The sequence below is a fragment of the Hippocampus bargibanti genome, linkage group LG17, assembly GCF_051943395.1.
Source record: "Hippocampus bargibanti isolate YZ-2025 linkage group LG17, ASM5194339v1, whole genome shotgun sequence".
Lineage (NCBI taxonomy): Eukaryota > Metazoa > Chordata > Actinopteri > Syngnathiformes > Syngnathidae > Hippocampus > Hippocampus bargibanti.
Window position 1 is genome coordinate 264,863 of NC_142750.1, and position 14,100 is coordinate 278,962.

The 14,100-nt window shown below is 48.6% G+C and overlaps 1 protein-coding gene across 3 annotated transcripts; it reads right to left on the reverse strand.

Annotated features, from left to right (window-relative positions):
- Nucleotides 1-812: 812 nt before the first annotated feature.
- Nucleotides 813-13,499, reverse strand: ap2a1 (adaptor related protein complex 2 subunit alpha 1). 3 transcript variants are annotated; one of them, XM_089018533.1, is made up of 22 exons: nucleotides 13,309-13,499; nucleotides 12,645-12,732; nucleotides 12,051-12,262; nucleotides 10,958-11,151; nucleotides 10,757-10,886; nucleotides 10,429-10,530; nucleotides 10,036-10,295; nucleotides 9,783-9,951; nucleotides 9,107-9,244; nucleotides 8,639-8,821; nucleotides 7,787-7,884; nucleotides 7,463-7,694; nucleotides 6,330-6,518; nucleotides 6,102-6,259; nucleotides 4,736-4,798; nucleotides 4,334-4,396; nucleotides 4,104-4,186; nucleotides 3,735-4,038; nucleotides 3,055-3,171; nucleotides 2,904-2,973; nucleotides 1,935-2,069; nucleotides 813-1,870 (listed from the first exon to the last, which is right to left on the reverse strand). In XM_089018533.1, exons 2-22 carry the CDS (start codon nucleotides 12,709-12,711, stop codon nucleotides 1,793-1,795), a joined length of 3,045 nt encoding a protein of 1,014 aa, XP_088874659.1. In that variant the 5' UTR covers nucleotides 12,712-12,732; nucleotides 13,309-13,499; the 3' UTR covers nucleotides 813-1,792. The 3 variants fall into 3 exon arrangements, with proteins under 3 accessions (XP_088874659.1, XP_088874660.1, XP_088874661.1); XM_089018534.1 differs by lacking the exon at nucleotides 4,736-4,798; XM_089018535.1 differs by lacking the exons at nucleotides 4,334-4,396; nucleotides 4,736-4,798 and having other exon boundaries at nucleotides 13,309-13,498.
- Nucleotides 13,500-14,100: the final 601 nt, after the last annotated feature.

Here is a 14,100-nt window from a genome sequence, read left to right on the forward strand (position 1 = left end):
ACAGAATCCAAATTGAAACGCAAAAAAATTGAGCTGCATAAGACAATATATTGTTGTTTCGATTTAATCGCGGTTTGGTCAACTGAAAGTGGCTGAAGGAGAAGAAGAAATTGATTTGGTTGCACATTTACTCTTAAAGCCATTTTCAAGAAAAAAAAAATGGACTACATGAAGGAAGGTTGGACACAGTGACGTGCAGTCAGTGGAGGCAGGTGAGGCAGTGCCTCACCTGTCATCATGGAAATATCAAATGAAAAAATAAATTAAACAGTTAGATGTATTTAGTGATTTGTACTTTAAATTTCTTGTCCATTTAACTTCACCGTTTTAGGATTTTTTTCAAAATCGCTGAATTTACCGTTCAAATACTAAGTCGAGACGAGCGGTGACGGCATTGATGACGTCAGTGCCTCACCAGCCATGAACCTCACCGCACGTCACTGGTTGGACAGGTCCGAAGCTTGCAAAAAGAGCAAATAATATTGCACATTTTATGAGGTTATCACGAATCCGCATGTTCATCGTCGATGTTGGAAGTTTAATGACAGTGTCTCTCAAGTTATTTTCCTGGCCAACGGCACCCTCTAGTGGACGTGTAGTCAATCGCAGCGGTGGAGCGCTTCAGAAGTAGCGCGACTGAAGGCCTCGGAGCGACATGTCCGGCCCACACGCGTTTGCGGTCGCTGTCAGGCTCCCGACAGGCTCCATTTGGGCCTTTTATGCATCCGCCTGATGGGATTGTTGCGTGAAGGCCTCCGGGATGCAATGACATCAGGCTGGCGGAGCGCCACAGTCAACACAAGAAGCGTCGCTTTCCATATATGGCATAGTTTTACTTTCACATTTGTCATTACAGAGTAAATCTTAATTCTAACACAGGTAGTGGACATTTGTTTTCTTTCTTTCTTTTTTTTTGGAAACATCAATACATGAGGCTGCATTAGCTAGTGGATACTGCATAGACACACACACGCGCGCACACACACACACAAACAAACACGCGCTCATATCAAAAACAACAAGTTTAAGGTAAGGAAGGGTAGTGGAACAGCTTTGAATATTCCGTGTGGACGGCGGCCGACAAAAGTCCTCTTTTACTCTTTCAAGTGGGAAAGACGCCAAGGTGCCATCGGGCAGCCTGGGATGGATCATGGAAGCCCATCGCCACGCGGGAATGTCGACCAAAGCCATCCAGTCAAAGACGCCCACTTATTGACACACCAAACAAACAAACAAACCCTCCCGCTCAGTGAAATGTCGAGGTTTGGCTAATTGGATCTAAGGGGGCGGGGCTCCTCAAAAGCCTTCAAGTGCAACGTGATTGGCCGACAACGACGGCGACGGGGAATGCTTGAAATGAGAGCGGTGGACCTTCACGTTCTCCCTTCGTGATTGGACCCGACGGGGGTCGCCAGGAACCGCTTGCGAATGGGACGGGAGAGAACGGCGGCCTTGCATTTGCCTTCCGGGAATGATCGTCCATTCGAGCGCACACACACACACACTGTACATGGAGCATGAGGAATACAACACAAACGCACACGGCAGCTACACAGGTGGACACCATCAAGAAAAAGCATCATGTAGCATGATGCTCATCAACAAATTCAATGAGAAGAATGACAAGAATATGGTTGCCGACGGCGACTGCATTTTTTTCCCTTATGTAGGTTACACCTTGTTTTTTTTCTTGTTTTTCAGTTTTTTTCGTAATAAAGAACCTTTTTTGTTGGGAGAGGAGGAAGAGAAGTGAGGCTCGGTTGGAGGACAAAGTTCTGGAACTGTGGCCATCCTAGAACTGCTGGGCCAGCAACTCGCAGAGGCGCCTGGACACCGAGTCCTTGCTGCAGCGCAGAGTCAGTCGGTACATCTGAACAAATGAACTGTATTATGATCGTTGTTTGTACTGACGCCAGAGCCATGTTTGCCGGTACCTGCGCCTGGGCGTTGGGCTCCAGTCTGAGCAGGCAGCCAACCTGCTGCCCTTTAGTCTGGATGACTCCGGCCGACACGTAGTTCTCTGGGTTTGGGTCCACGTTGTCCAGCAAGGCCGCTCCTAATCCCAGTAGCTACAAGCAAGCAACAAACAACAAGGAAGCAAGTGTCAAAAGTCGCGGGGAAAATCGTAATCCAGTCACCACTCAGCTTACGAACGCTTTAGCTCACAAACGATTCGCCTCAACAACATATCGTCTTGGCTGGCAGACTAGTTTTCGGCGGAAGAACACCAAACCACGCGGTCGAACAGCGCCACGGCGCCTGGCGGACTAGTTTTCCACACCCCCTTTGAGTGCAGACGCGGTTTGTTATCGAGGAGTACTTTTGCTATTATAGGACCGAAAAAGACCCCTCCGCGGGCTAGCGTTTAGCCGAAGAAAATGACGATCAAGCACAAGAAGATCGTGGCGAAACACCAAGGAGGTGTGCGTTTGTGTGACTTAACATGAACAAGGAAGCTATTTAGGGCGTTTCTGTGTTGTCTAAGCAACCGTTGCTTAGGCAATAGAAGAGGTTCGAAAAACTTGTGTCGATTCGGATTAACGAAAAGCAGCTAGCAGGGGACAGTGTGAGTGAGAAAGCACGGCAGCTTATCTCGGATATCATCAAGAGGCAACAATCATCAATGACCATCACAAAGGTCAATAAAACGACTTTATTATGCAGTGCAGTTGATTTCTTTCATGACAATACAATAGCACATTTATTCGACGTAAAATAAAGTCTATTTTGTGTAGTTTTAAGGCTCATTTAGTGGGAAATTATGTTTTATGGGGACCTGGGAACGGATTAGTCTCATTCCAATGGTTTCTGATGGGAAATAAATGTTTGGAAGATGAACTTTTCACCAGTTTGCGAGCTGAGGTGTCACTGTAGGTCCACGTGGAAGGAGAACACGGCCATACCTTAGCCTTGAGTACTTCGGTGTCCATGCTGTGGTTGGCCTTGAAAATCCGTTGTGCTTCTTGCTGAGGCCTGAGGGTGACAAAACGGCAACGTTTGTCCCCCCTTGCAGCAAATCAAAGGTGACAAAAGAGCCAGTGGGCGCCGACTCACTGGCTCAGCTGCTTCCAACGCTGGAAGAAATCGTTGGAGGACATTTCGGTGGGCTGAAAAAACTTGTTGATGGTGACGGGCAGCTTGAGGGTCAAGTTTTGCAGGGCGCCTCCGTATCTGACGGACACCCATAACAATCACAATAATACATGCCATTTACAAGTGTCTCTCAAGGTCACTTTACAGTCACAGGGGAAGTTTTTGTGTGGGTGAGCAGCGGCAGCCACACGCGCCAGCGTTCACTCGACCCGAAAGTAACTCAAATTGATAGAAAGCTAGCTAGCTAGCTAATAGGGCTTTCAGCTGCTCTGCCCCCAAACTTCCTTCCAACTATTTGTAACATCGATTCTCTTCCCATCTCAAAAGCCATCTATTTCAAATTGCATTTATCTTGTGTTTCTATTTAGAATTGCATTTCATTTATTGTATTCTATATTGAGAGCTTTGAAAGGCGCTTATTATTATTATTAATAGATTGCTAGCTAGATAGCTAATATATAGCTAGCCGGCCAGCAAGACAGCTAATAGCTAGCCAGGTAGCCCGTCAAGTTAGCTAGACAGCTAATAGATAGCTAGCTAGCTAGGTAACTGTTATCGAATGGAATTGACAAGGAAAAGATTAGATTGCACGATTCCTTTCAGTCTGTGCGTCGCGTGGCGCCGCGTGACTCTTCCCTCACCGGAACTTAATGTTCAGCAGCGGCGCATCGGAAAAGTCCGTCAGGCACTCGATGTTGAGGACCTGCTGGATCTGGGCGCCTCCCTCCACCAGCGGTTCCACCGCTTTGGTTTGGACGTTAAGCTGTGGCTTTCTGTCAAGGAACAGCAAAGGGTCACGTGACGCGCCACGCCACGCCACGCCATGCGCCGCCGTTGGCCTCCAAGAAAGGATATGAGACTGCAGCTCGCCGGGGCAGCTGACGCTGGTGGCGAAGCCGGCGAACTGCGCCGACGTCTTGTTCCCGTAGAACAAGTACATTCGCCCTGGGAAGGAAAAAAACAGTCCGAATAAAAGACGCTAGCCGAAATCCGGGCAAGCGGCGACTCACCGAGATTTTGACGATATTCCGACTTGATGCCGATCTGCAGGAGCTGATTCTCAAACAAAACGCCGTTGTTCTTGCAAACGAACCTGGGGAAGCAAAACGGAGGACAGTGATTGTCTCATGGCCGCCGTGCCGCGCCGCGCCGACCGAGGCTCTTCTGGATGTCCGCGAGAAGCCGGCCTTTCTCTCGGACTAAGTAGGCGAGCAAGCTTTGAAAGGGCCAAAGAGCTTACTTGTTGAGGAGTTCGTCAGCTTCGGAGAGAGGAGGAGGAGGAGCCTCAGAGGGAGGAACGGAGCTGAAAGGTTGTCGGCAGCCCACGCGAGACAAGAGAGGAAGGAGTGAGGTGAAGGAACACAAGAAAAAGGGCCACACAAAAACAAAAACAAAAACAAAAGCCACATGCGCCGGCCGCGTGACAACGCCAACGACTTTGACAGCCCTCGTCTAAAGTGTCCGAAAAGTCAAGATTGTGTGGGTCCTGCAATTGGAGCAAAAAGCCTGCCACTGGCTGGACTGGACCCGTTTTCTGCCAATCAATGAGTTGAGCAACGCCATGATGACACCATGAAGATGATGTCACCATGGCGGTTTTGAGCGCCATCTACGGTTGGTTGACTAAAAGGCCCTTCCTTACTCCGAGTCACCAGAACCCTCCACCAATAAGGAGTCAGAGGTCTCGGGGGGCTCTTCCAGATCTCTGCCAATGTCCAAATGCGGTATAGGGCGGACATTCAAACAAAACACACACACACACACACACACACAGGAAAAAAGAGAGAAAAAGACAAAAGACAAGTCACATACACAGTAAGTTAAAAAAAAAAAAAAAAAAGAAAGACATGTCAAGAAAAGCCGCCAACCACGGAGAAGAAGAGACAAAAAGTCTCAGACTTCATTCGGATTGCACTTCTCCGAGTTGTCCGCACTTGTTTGATTTGCTGACCAAATCATAGATAGAAGTCGCGGCGGACGGCCGAGGGGACAAATTGACAGCCGTCTCGTTTGAAAATAGACTTTGGTCCACAAGACAAATACGCAGTCAAGCAACAGGTTGTTAAGTCGCAGAGAAGCGCTTGTAGAAAAGCCATCTTCACAAACGTGAAAAGACAACAAAGTCTTTTGGTGTCTTTTTGTCCTCCCCTCTAAAGGACAACCGACAACACTTTGTGGTTTCCTAACTGACATCAGAAAAACGCTTGATAGCATCTCAAATAGCCAAAACACGCAGGCTGATATTTTGAGTCAAATGCAAAACGCCAATCAAAATGACTTCAAGTGTGTCAAAACTACTGAAGTGGCCGGTTTCAGACGGTCCCGCCCCCTTGTTCATGGCGTCACGCCAAGACGTCTTGCCTCGCTCGACAATCAAAACAATGGCTTCAGATTGGGAGAAGATGCATTATGAATTATGAATATGATTCCAATAGTTCTGAAGAGGAAAGCATAAATGTTTGCAATCGATTAAAGGAGTCCTTCCGTATCAAATGGAGCCGTCAATGGCACGGTGTTTTCACCCAAAATGCATTGCATGTCCTTTCTCGTTCCTTTCCTGATGTGAGGAGTGAGGACTCGTCACCAACTCAAAAGCAAGACTTCCGGAATATTCAGTGCGAGTCTTAAAAGGTCAAATATAGCTCGAATATGCGGTGTCAAATACGCTCATTTGAAGCCATTTGACAAATTATGGACACAAGTTGTCGGGAGGCGTCGGTTGTCCTTTAAATCTCTTCAGTAACTTCACATTTTTGATGGAGCCAACATGCCGATCAATACAATCTGATGGGTCCAACTTGAAGCAGGCGGAGGAACCCGTTTGGAGATCTTTTTGAGAAGTTTTGCCACGTTAGTCATGGTGTACGCTTGTACGAGTGTACACCATCTGCGATTGGAACGACACTCGGACGAGTCAGCATCGGGAAGCGCCCAGACACCACATTTCTCTCTCCAATTGGCCAAACGCCGTAATTTGCGCTTACGAGGACGGACGGGATGAGCTTCACCTTAGAAAGCCGTCGTCGTGAACCGCCGCAGAGGGCGCGGCGGGCCCCGCCTCGGAGAAGACGTCCACCAGGAGGCTGCCGGCGCCGGGCGCCGCCGCCGCGCCGGTTCCCGGCCCGGCTCGGATCCCGAGGAGGTCCGCCGAGGGCGACGGGGTGGACTGGAACAAAACGTACAAAAGCCGTTGGCCCGCCCACGTGCCATTCGTGAGCCTGCGACGGTTCGCTTACGGCGTTGGAGGCGGCCATTGCCGAGGTGTCCGCAGCGCGATCGCCGCCCCCGTTCAGCTCCCCGCCTTCCCTTTTGCTGTCCTCCACGTCTGTCGCCGACACGGCGCCGGGCCCCTTTTTCTTCTTCAGTTTGGCCAAAATGGAAGACTCCCTCTCGGGGAAAGGAGGCATCTCCTCCAGGACCGTGGCCTAGGAGAACCAAAGGAACCAAAAATAACATTTCGTGATCAGGGATGAGAATGACAAATGAGAAAAAAGTCTGAAAAACAAAACAAAAAAAAGGCAGCAGGGCCACACGTGCGCACACACACACACACACATATATATATCTGAATGTGATTTCAACAAAATGTCAGCATGTATTATTCCAAATAACTTTGTGATCATACTCACCATGAATATGAATGCTTTTCTGTCCCTCACGATTGGTAAAAATCCAGCCAAACTATCAGAATAAAAGTCAACTTGCGCAAGGTTACTGCTAGCTAGCTAGCCTGCACACTGCTCATTAGCTTGCACGTTCGCTTTCCGCTGCCTCTCGCAGAAGTATATTGATGCTAACGTTAGCATGGGGCTTGTCCTCGTGCCACTGACATTCCACTGTTTCATCGATGCGATCTGTTGTTTCATTGCAAATTACAATGGATCAAATTAGAACCTTTTTCTCACCACAAAGGCGAATCCTTCGGTCCAGTCAACCCAATGTATTTTTTTTTTACTCGTCTGCTAATTCTAAGGGGGGCGTTTACCTGTTTGGACTGCAACAGCACCTAAGTTAGCATCATCCAATCAAAATGGCGCTTTCCGCCAACAGGAAATGAAGAGCGAAAAAGTGAGAATATATATTTCGTTCGATTTGGTCATTCTGGTCTGAAAAAGTCGGAAATCCGCCGATGGGCGGAAAATTCTCCTCCCTGCATGATGATGATGATGATGATGATGATGAGAGGGGAACTACTTTGAGAGCGCACGTCTACGTTATCTGGCATATGAAAAGAGGAACCCCGGTCGTAAGGTGAGCATCCTTGAAATGCATGTTTTACAGATTGGACTTTTCTTCTGAAAATGTGATGACATGAAGGGAAGCTCCCCCCCCCCCCCCCCCCCAAAAAAAAACTGAATGACGGAATTACCAAGACGTCGGTACTGGCGATAGAAGAGAGCTTCAAATACTCCACAGCACGTTGCTGGAGCTCCACGTCGGAGTTGCGAATCTGGCTGTCGCAGCGAAGGACCTCCTGAATGGTGGCCTTGGTCTCCGGGAACAAGTTGATGAACTTGATGTAGGCCGACAACAGCAGCGCCCGAGTCGGCACGGAGCACAGGTGGAACTTGGAGTGAAGGAGGTTGAACTGGACCAGGGGGCTGAAGAACACAAGGCAGGTTACTTTGGAAGCTGGCAACGCAACATCGGCTTGCCTAAAAGACATTACAACAAAAAGAAAGAATCCATCTACCTGGAACGGGGGTCACCAGCAATGAGGTTACCAAACTCTCCAAGAATGTAGCCTCCGACTTTCACCATGTTCTCATGACAGGCGGGGGCTTGCAAGGCCTGCAACAAACAGGAAGTGATTTTTTCCCCTCTCAACGTGACGACTAAATAAATACAGGTAACATCCAAGTTACGACCAAACAGTCGTCAGTCAAAATGGCCGACGTGACATTTACATCATCGCCGATGACAATCTGTTGTTTTTAAGCCACCTTTTCTATTGAATACGATTATATACCAAACTGTTTACACTTCATTTATACATTTGATCACTTTTAGTGTCATTGTTATCATTTTATCCGATCTATTTTTATGACTATCACTGTACCTGTTATGTATGCAAAACGGTTTACTGTACAGTTCATTTAGAAATGGTAAACTTGCCCTGCTCTACCTGCTAACGGCCAGAAGAGGTCGCCCGCCCGACATCCACGCTTGGACTCAGGCGCACGCCAAAGGAAAAAAGCAGTGCACGGTACTACAGGAGACGGTATCTGCACTGTATAACTACTGTATTGGGTGTAGTGATAATAATAATCATAATAATAATACATTGGACACCGTGTAGTCACGCAGTAGATTGCTGTGCAAGTGTGTGACATGCTGGCTGGCCAAAATTGTAGTATGCATTGCCGGCTGTTTGCGCGTTGCAGTGCCAGGCGTAGAATTAAGAACAAAAGGTCTGGCGGTTGTCGTCCTAAGTACGGGTGGTCGTAACTCGGATGTTACCTGTTTTGGCACTAAATGGTAGAGGTTCTTGCAAACATAGTCGACGTGAGTTAGCATGCTTCAATGGTTCCCAAAGTAGCAGTACCTCAAAGACGGTCTTGGCAGCGTATCCTTGCACGTCATCGCGGTTGATGACAATCTGGATGACGCGGTACCAGACCTCCTCGCTGACATAATCGCCAGCGATGCGGATGAGGTTGAGAATGGTGTCCACGTACCAGGAGTAATCCACAGCATACTTTTCCGCCAGGATGGCGACTTTGAGTACCTGGAAGACAAAAAAGGAAGATCCAAGATGGCGTCGAGAGCTCTGCTTTTGGTTGGTCGTGTGCCGTTTGTTGGACTGTTTCCTTCCTTTCCTTCTCGGTAGCGCCGATTTTCATTGGGAGCAATGTCGGCGCTATTTGACATCCACGGCGCTTGTGTTTTTTACTGTGCAACATTTTAACGCAGATGTCGCCGCTGTTGGGACTAAAAACTCAAAATTGCCCAATATACAAAGACGGAGCAACAAAGCAGCACACAATTGTGTTTTTGGGTGAGTTTCACGCACCATCTCTTCCCTGATGGAGTAGTCGGCCGTCTCGAGGTAGCTGAGCATCTCGGCGACAATCTGCTTGGCATTGCTGCGATCGCACATGGCGTACAGCAGATCGGCCGCCCTTTGCCGAACACTCACGTCCCGCTCCGTCTGCCCAAACGACAACGGTGTCCAGGGAGAAGAAAAGGGTACGGACTGAATGACTAAAGTCTTTTTTAACTCATTCACTCCCATTCACCAATTTATTCTGGAATTGACATCCCCAAATTTGTTTGGCTTTTGTTTTTTTCATGCTTTGGTGCTGATAAAGTGGTGGCCATGGCCTCTGGCAATGTTTTTTTCCCTTCCATTTCTTTTTTGTCCACGTTAGCGCTTTGTTCCAGCTCCGGCTGTTGTTCAAGTGCTATATAAAGCGATACGGATGTATCGCATTGTATTTTGGACATTTCAAGCTTAGACGACACCAGACCCATACGATTGAGGCATTAACTCTTTTTTTTTCTGGTGAAAGAAGACAGTCTAAGGTTTCTAACGCCGCGTCGGATGCTAACGTGGTCCTAAAAGTCAGTATCGTGTGGGTCCTGCAATGACAAAAACCCTGGCACTGGAGCGGACACATTTTGGCACGTGGTCTGGCAGTGAAAGAGTTAAAAGCGGCGGCGCGCGGACGACGCGTGCGATGGGTCACCTTGAGCGCGTTGATGACGGTCTCAATGTGCGTCTTGACGGCCTCGTGCGAAAACTCGGAGCTGGCCAGCGTGCACATGCTTTCCAGAGCCAAGTAGCGCAGGTTGGTCTCTCGGTGCTGCAGGAACTGACCCAGCTGGTTACAGGCTCGCACCAGCAGATTTGGTTCACTGCGGGAGCAAAAGCGGTTTCCCGTCGACCCTGAGACGACGCCCTCCGGCGAGGTCAAAGGGAGGCTCCGCCCCCCGGCTCACCTGTCGTAGTGGATGATGAGGGAGATGGCCTCGAAGAGGATGGCGTTCTTGGCATTGGAGTGCTGGACTTTCTTGGACTTTGGGGGCTCCTGCGCCTTGTTGAGGACGGTCTCCAAACACTCCACCAGGCGGCCTTTGACCGCGCCGTCTTCGGGAGGAGGGTAGCACTGCAGCAGGCGCAGCAGCTTGCAAGACAGCCACGGCGCCGGGACAAAGTAGTACGTGTAGTCTTGCAGGTCGGTGGAGGCCGACGAGACAATCTGGAGAAGCGGCGGGAAGCGGGTCACAAACAACGGCGGCGGCGCCTTCTCGCCGCTGAGTCGCTTTCCGACAAATCGACAGCTTCGGCGACGCCACAAACGGTTGGCGCGCCGGCTGGCGCTCGCGACTCACCCTGCTGAGTCGAGACACCGCCAAGGAAACGCAAGTCTTGAACTCATCTGGATTCTTCTGGCTCAAACAGGTGATGAGAGAAATGGCTGCCGTGACCACACCCTGCAAAGAGAAAAATGACCATTGGGAAGCACTGCTATGCAGCAGCAGCAGCAGCAGGACAGTCGCTGACGGGACTTCAATGGAATGAAATGAAAGAGGACAGCGCCGGATGAAGCCCGGCTCTATCTCGTCACCCGTTTGCCCGAAAAGATGGACCGTCGGAGCGCTCGCCACCAAAACGCAGCGCGACGGTCCCGTCAGCTTGCTCCCCCAAGGACGCTCCTACCATGTGTTGGTCGTTCAGAAGGTGCACCACACGGGACGTCCATTCCCCCATCAGCACCAAGTCCGGAGAGGTTTTGTAGAGCCGCAGCAGACACAAAGCGGCCGACTGCTTGACGCTGTCCATCGTGTCTCTGCGGCAGACGTCGGCGCGGCGTCAAGACGATCCCGACGGCGGCCGAACGCAGCGGCGGCGGCGGCTCACCCGGCGACCAAGATGCGAGGGATTTCGCTGGCGAAGGCCTCCGCCATCTCCCGGCTGCCCACGTTGGCGATGCAGTGAAGCGCCAGGCACATGAAGGTGGGGTTGCGGCTGGACAGGTCATTTTTGATGCCGTTGTTAATCAGGCGGATCAGTTCGCTGTTGCTGTTGACCAGAACCGAGATGAACAGGTAGCCCTGGAGACATGGGGAACCGCTTCAGAAGGAGACACATTTTGCATTTTGGAGCTTTATTATACACTCATACCTTGGCTTACGAACTTCATTGGTTCCCAGAAAGCGTGTCTAAGGCGAAAAGTGTGTATCCCAAACATTCATTTCCCAGAGGAAACCATTAAAATGAGAATCATCCGTTCCCAGGTCCCCATAAAACATCATTTTCTACTTTCTAATTTTCCTTAAGTCTTAAAACTACACAAAATAGACCTCATTTTATGTATAATAAATGTGCTACGGTATTGTAATTAAAGAAATAAACCGTACTTTATAATAAAGTGGTTTTATTGACCTTTGTGATGGTCGTTGATGGCTTGATGGAATGGAGTGGCCATCTTGAGCAATGATTCCTTGTAAGCTTTGGCAGCTTTATTGTCAGAACTGGCTGCCTCACCATGACGAAGGACACTATGAATCCCTGTACGACGCTTAAAGTTCTCGAACCTTCCGTGGCTAGCCTTGAAATCCCCCCCGCCCCCCCACTGCTGCGTTCTTGACCAATCACGTGCGGCTTTAATCTATTTTTATTTGCAGCTCTGTGTTTCTGTAACCCCCGCCCCCTCACTGCTGCGTTCTCGACCAATCACGTAGAGGACAAAAAATAGAGTGGGCTGCCATTTCCTTGTTAGGAGAACGGGCTCGTTCGCAAACGAAACATCATTCATCGCGGCGCTCCGTGTGTATCCCAAAAAATAGTTTGTATGCCAAGATTAAATTCTGGTGAATTTAACGTTGGTAAGGCGAAAAGTTTGTTAGCCAAGGCGTTCATAGGCCGAGGTACGACTGTATTTCCAATTCCCCCGGGAGCGTTTGTGCCAAGCGGAAGGCGCCAGCGGTTCAGAAAAGCGACGCCAACTTACAATCTGCTTTTCTGTATATTTGTTGGAACTCAGCAGGTTGACGGCCTCCATGTGTCCAAAGTCAATGTCGTGGCCAAGCAGGAAGATAAAGAGCAGCTTGCACACATATTTCTTCTTGCTGTAGCCATCCAGAGCTTTGTCTCCCTTGAATTTGGAGCGAATGTTGGCCAGCTCTTTATTGATCCTCTTGATCTCCGCTTCCTTGCTTTTACCTGCAGGGTCAAATTGAGAAGGATGTCACCGCAAAGAGTGACTTCAACATTCTGGGCCAAGAACGTGGCCGGCCGACAGAACATCACTCTTCTCCGGGATTTTAGTGTTGTCGTCTTTTATTTGACAGTACCCGGTCACAAAATAGCCTGGAATGATTTATGGTCTGACACCAAAGTGGAAAGAATAACGTGTGCTTCACTATTCTGCACTTTAATAACAGAGGGGTCAGTTCTCCAGACTACACAAACTCTAAACCGATGGCGGTGGAACGCGTTACAACCCGAAAACAAGACAAACGTCAAATGATTTTTATCAGCTTTGGTGGAAGGCTGCCAACAAGCACGCCAAAAAAAAAAGAAAAGAAGGAAAAAGTTGACTTACAATTCCTTATGTCCGAAATGAAAACGGCTAATCCGCGCATTCCATCTCCTTTCGACACAGCCGGCATTTTGGCAGCTTTTCACTCGGCCTGAAAGGGGAAAAATATCCGCCGTTGGTCACTTTCTTCGATCAAGTGGACGACGGCCAACTTGGAAGTGGAGGACGAGCTAGCTACTTAGCGCTGGCCGTCGACGGTGGAGAAAAAAACGGGGACATTGGCGATTTGTGAAGATGATTTTGAGTATGCGGGAGTGTGCGAGAGTGGCCGAATGGCGGCGATCAAGGTTTAGCGCGGTCAATAAACCCTCTTCCCGTTACCTGGCTGGCTATCTGTCAAGCTATTTCATTCAATCCTCCCCGAGCCAGCGAGGATTAAACGAGAAGAAGAAGGCGACGCGTACGCGGCCGAGGGAGAAACGTGCTCGATATTTAACACTCGGCGCGGCGTTGATGTCTTGCTCGGCAATTGCACAAAGTGAAAATGCCGCAGGAGAACGCGCCGCTAAGTTGTCTTCGAGTCGCGGCCGCCGTCCGGCTAGCTGAAGAGCGAGCTAGCCAGCTAGCTAGCTAGCTAGCCGCCTAGCTGGCTAGCTCGATAGCGTTCAAATGCTGCAATACGTCGCCGGTTGAGCGAAACGACAGTTGGCGATTGTTGTCAGCCTACCGATGCAAAGCGTGGCCGCGCTGTTGCGATCGTGCGGCAAAAGGAAGCACGAAGTCGGGCTCGGAATTGATGGCCGATGGAATTTGAATTGTCCGGGTAGGTAGGTCTGTTAGCCCGTTCGTTCCCTGGGATCGAGCTCGTGACAGCAGCAGCACGAAAACGTGACCGCGCGGCGCCACGCACTCGTCGTGTACGCGCACGCTGCCTCCACTATCTACCCGACCGACGCTCAACACGAGTCCCGCCCGCAAACAAACCACACGAATATCAAGTCGAAATTCCAAATTCGAAGCAACACACACAACCAACCAATAATAATAATAATAATAATAATAATAATAATAATAATAATAATAATAATAATAATAATAATAATAATCCATTTTTTTAGTTTTTTGTGCTTAAACTTTGCTGGTTTCCATTGTTGATTTCCAGTTGGTGTAAGGCAAGCATTACTAAGGGGATAATAATAATAATAATAATAATAATAATAATAATAATAATAATAATAATAATAATAATAATAATAATAATAATAATAATAATAATAAACGAATATCTATCTAGAAGTTAAACATTATATTACTGTATATAGTTAGATATTTTTGCTATATTATTTTTTTATGATTATTTGTATGCCATTGTTTTGTGCACAGTGTTTATCAATGACATTTTTATTTGTATTATTCGGAGAAAAAAGTTTGAGATACATGCACATCATTCGGTCGTGCGGTGGTTTAGCAGCGTTTAGCAAATTTGTGACTTTAAATCTAGCAATTTTTTTATTTTAAA

Coding starts and splice junctions, on each gene's coding strand:
- ap2a1 (XM_089018533.1), bottom strand. CDS start 12,711: ATGCCGGCTGTGTCGAAAGGAGATGGAATGCGCGGATTAGCCGTTTTC. Junction 8,822..9,106: donor ACTCCATCAGGGAAGAGATG/GTGCGTGAAACT, acceptor TTTGTCTTCCAG/GTACTCAAAGTCGCCATCCT. Junction 7,885..8,638: donor CTGCCAAGACCGTCTTTGAG/GTACTGCTACTT, acceptor TGTTTGTTGCAG/GCCTTGCAAGCCCCCGCCTG.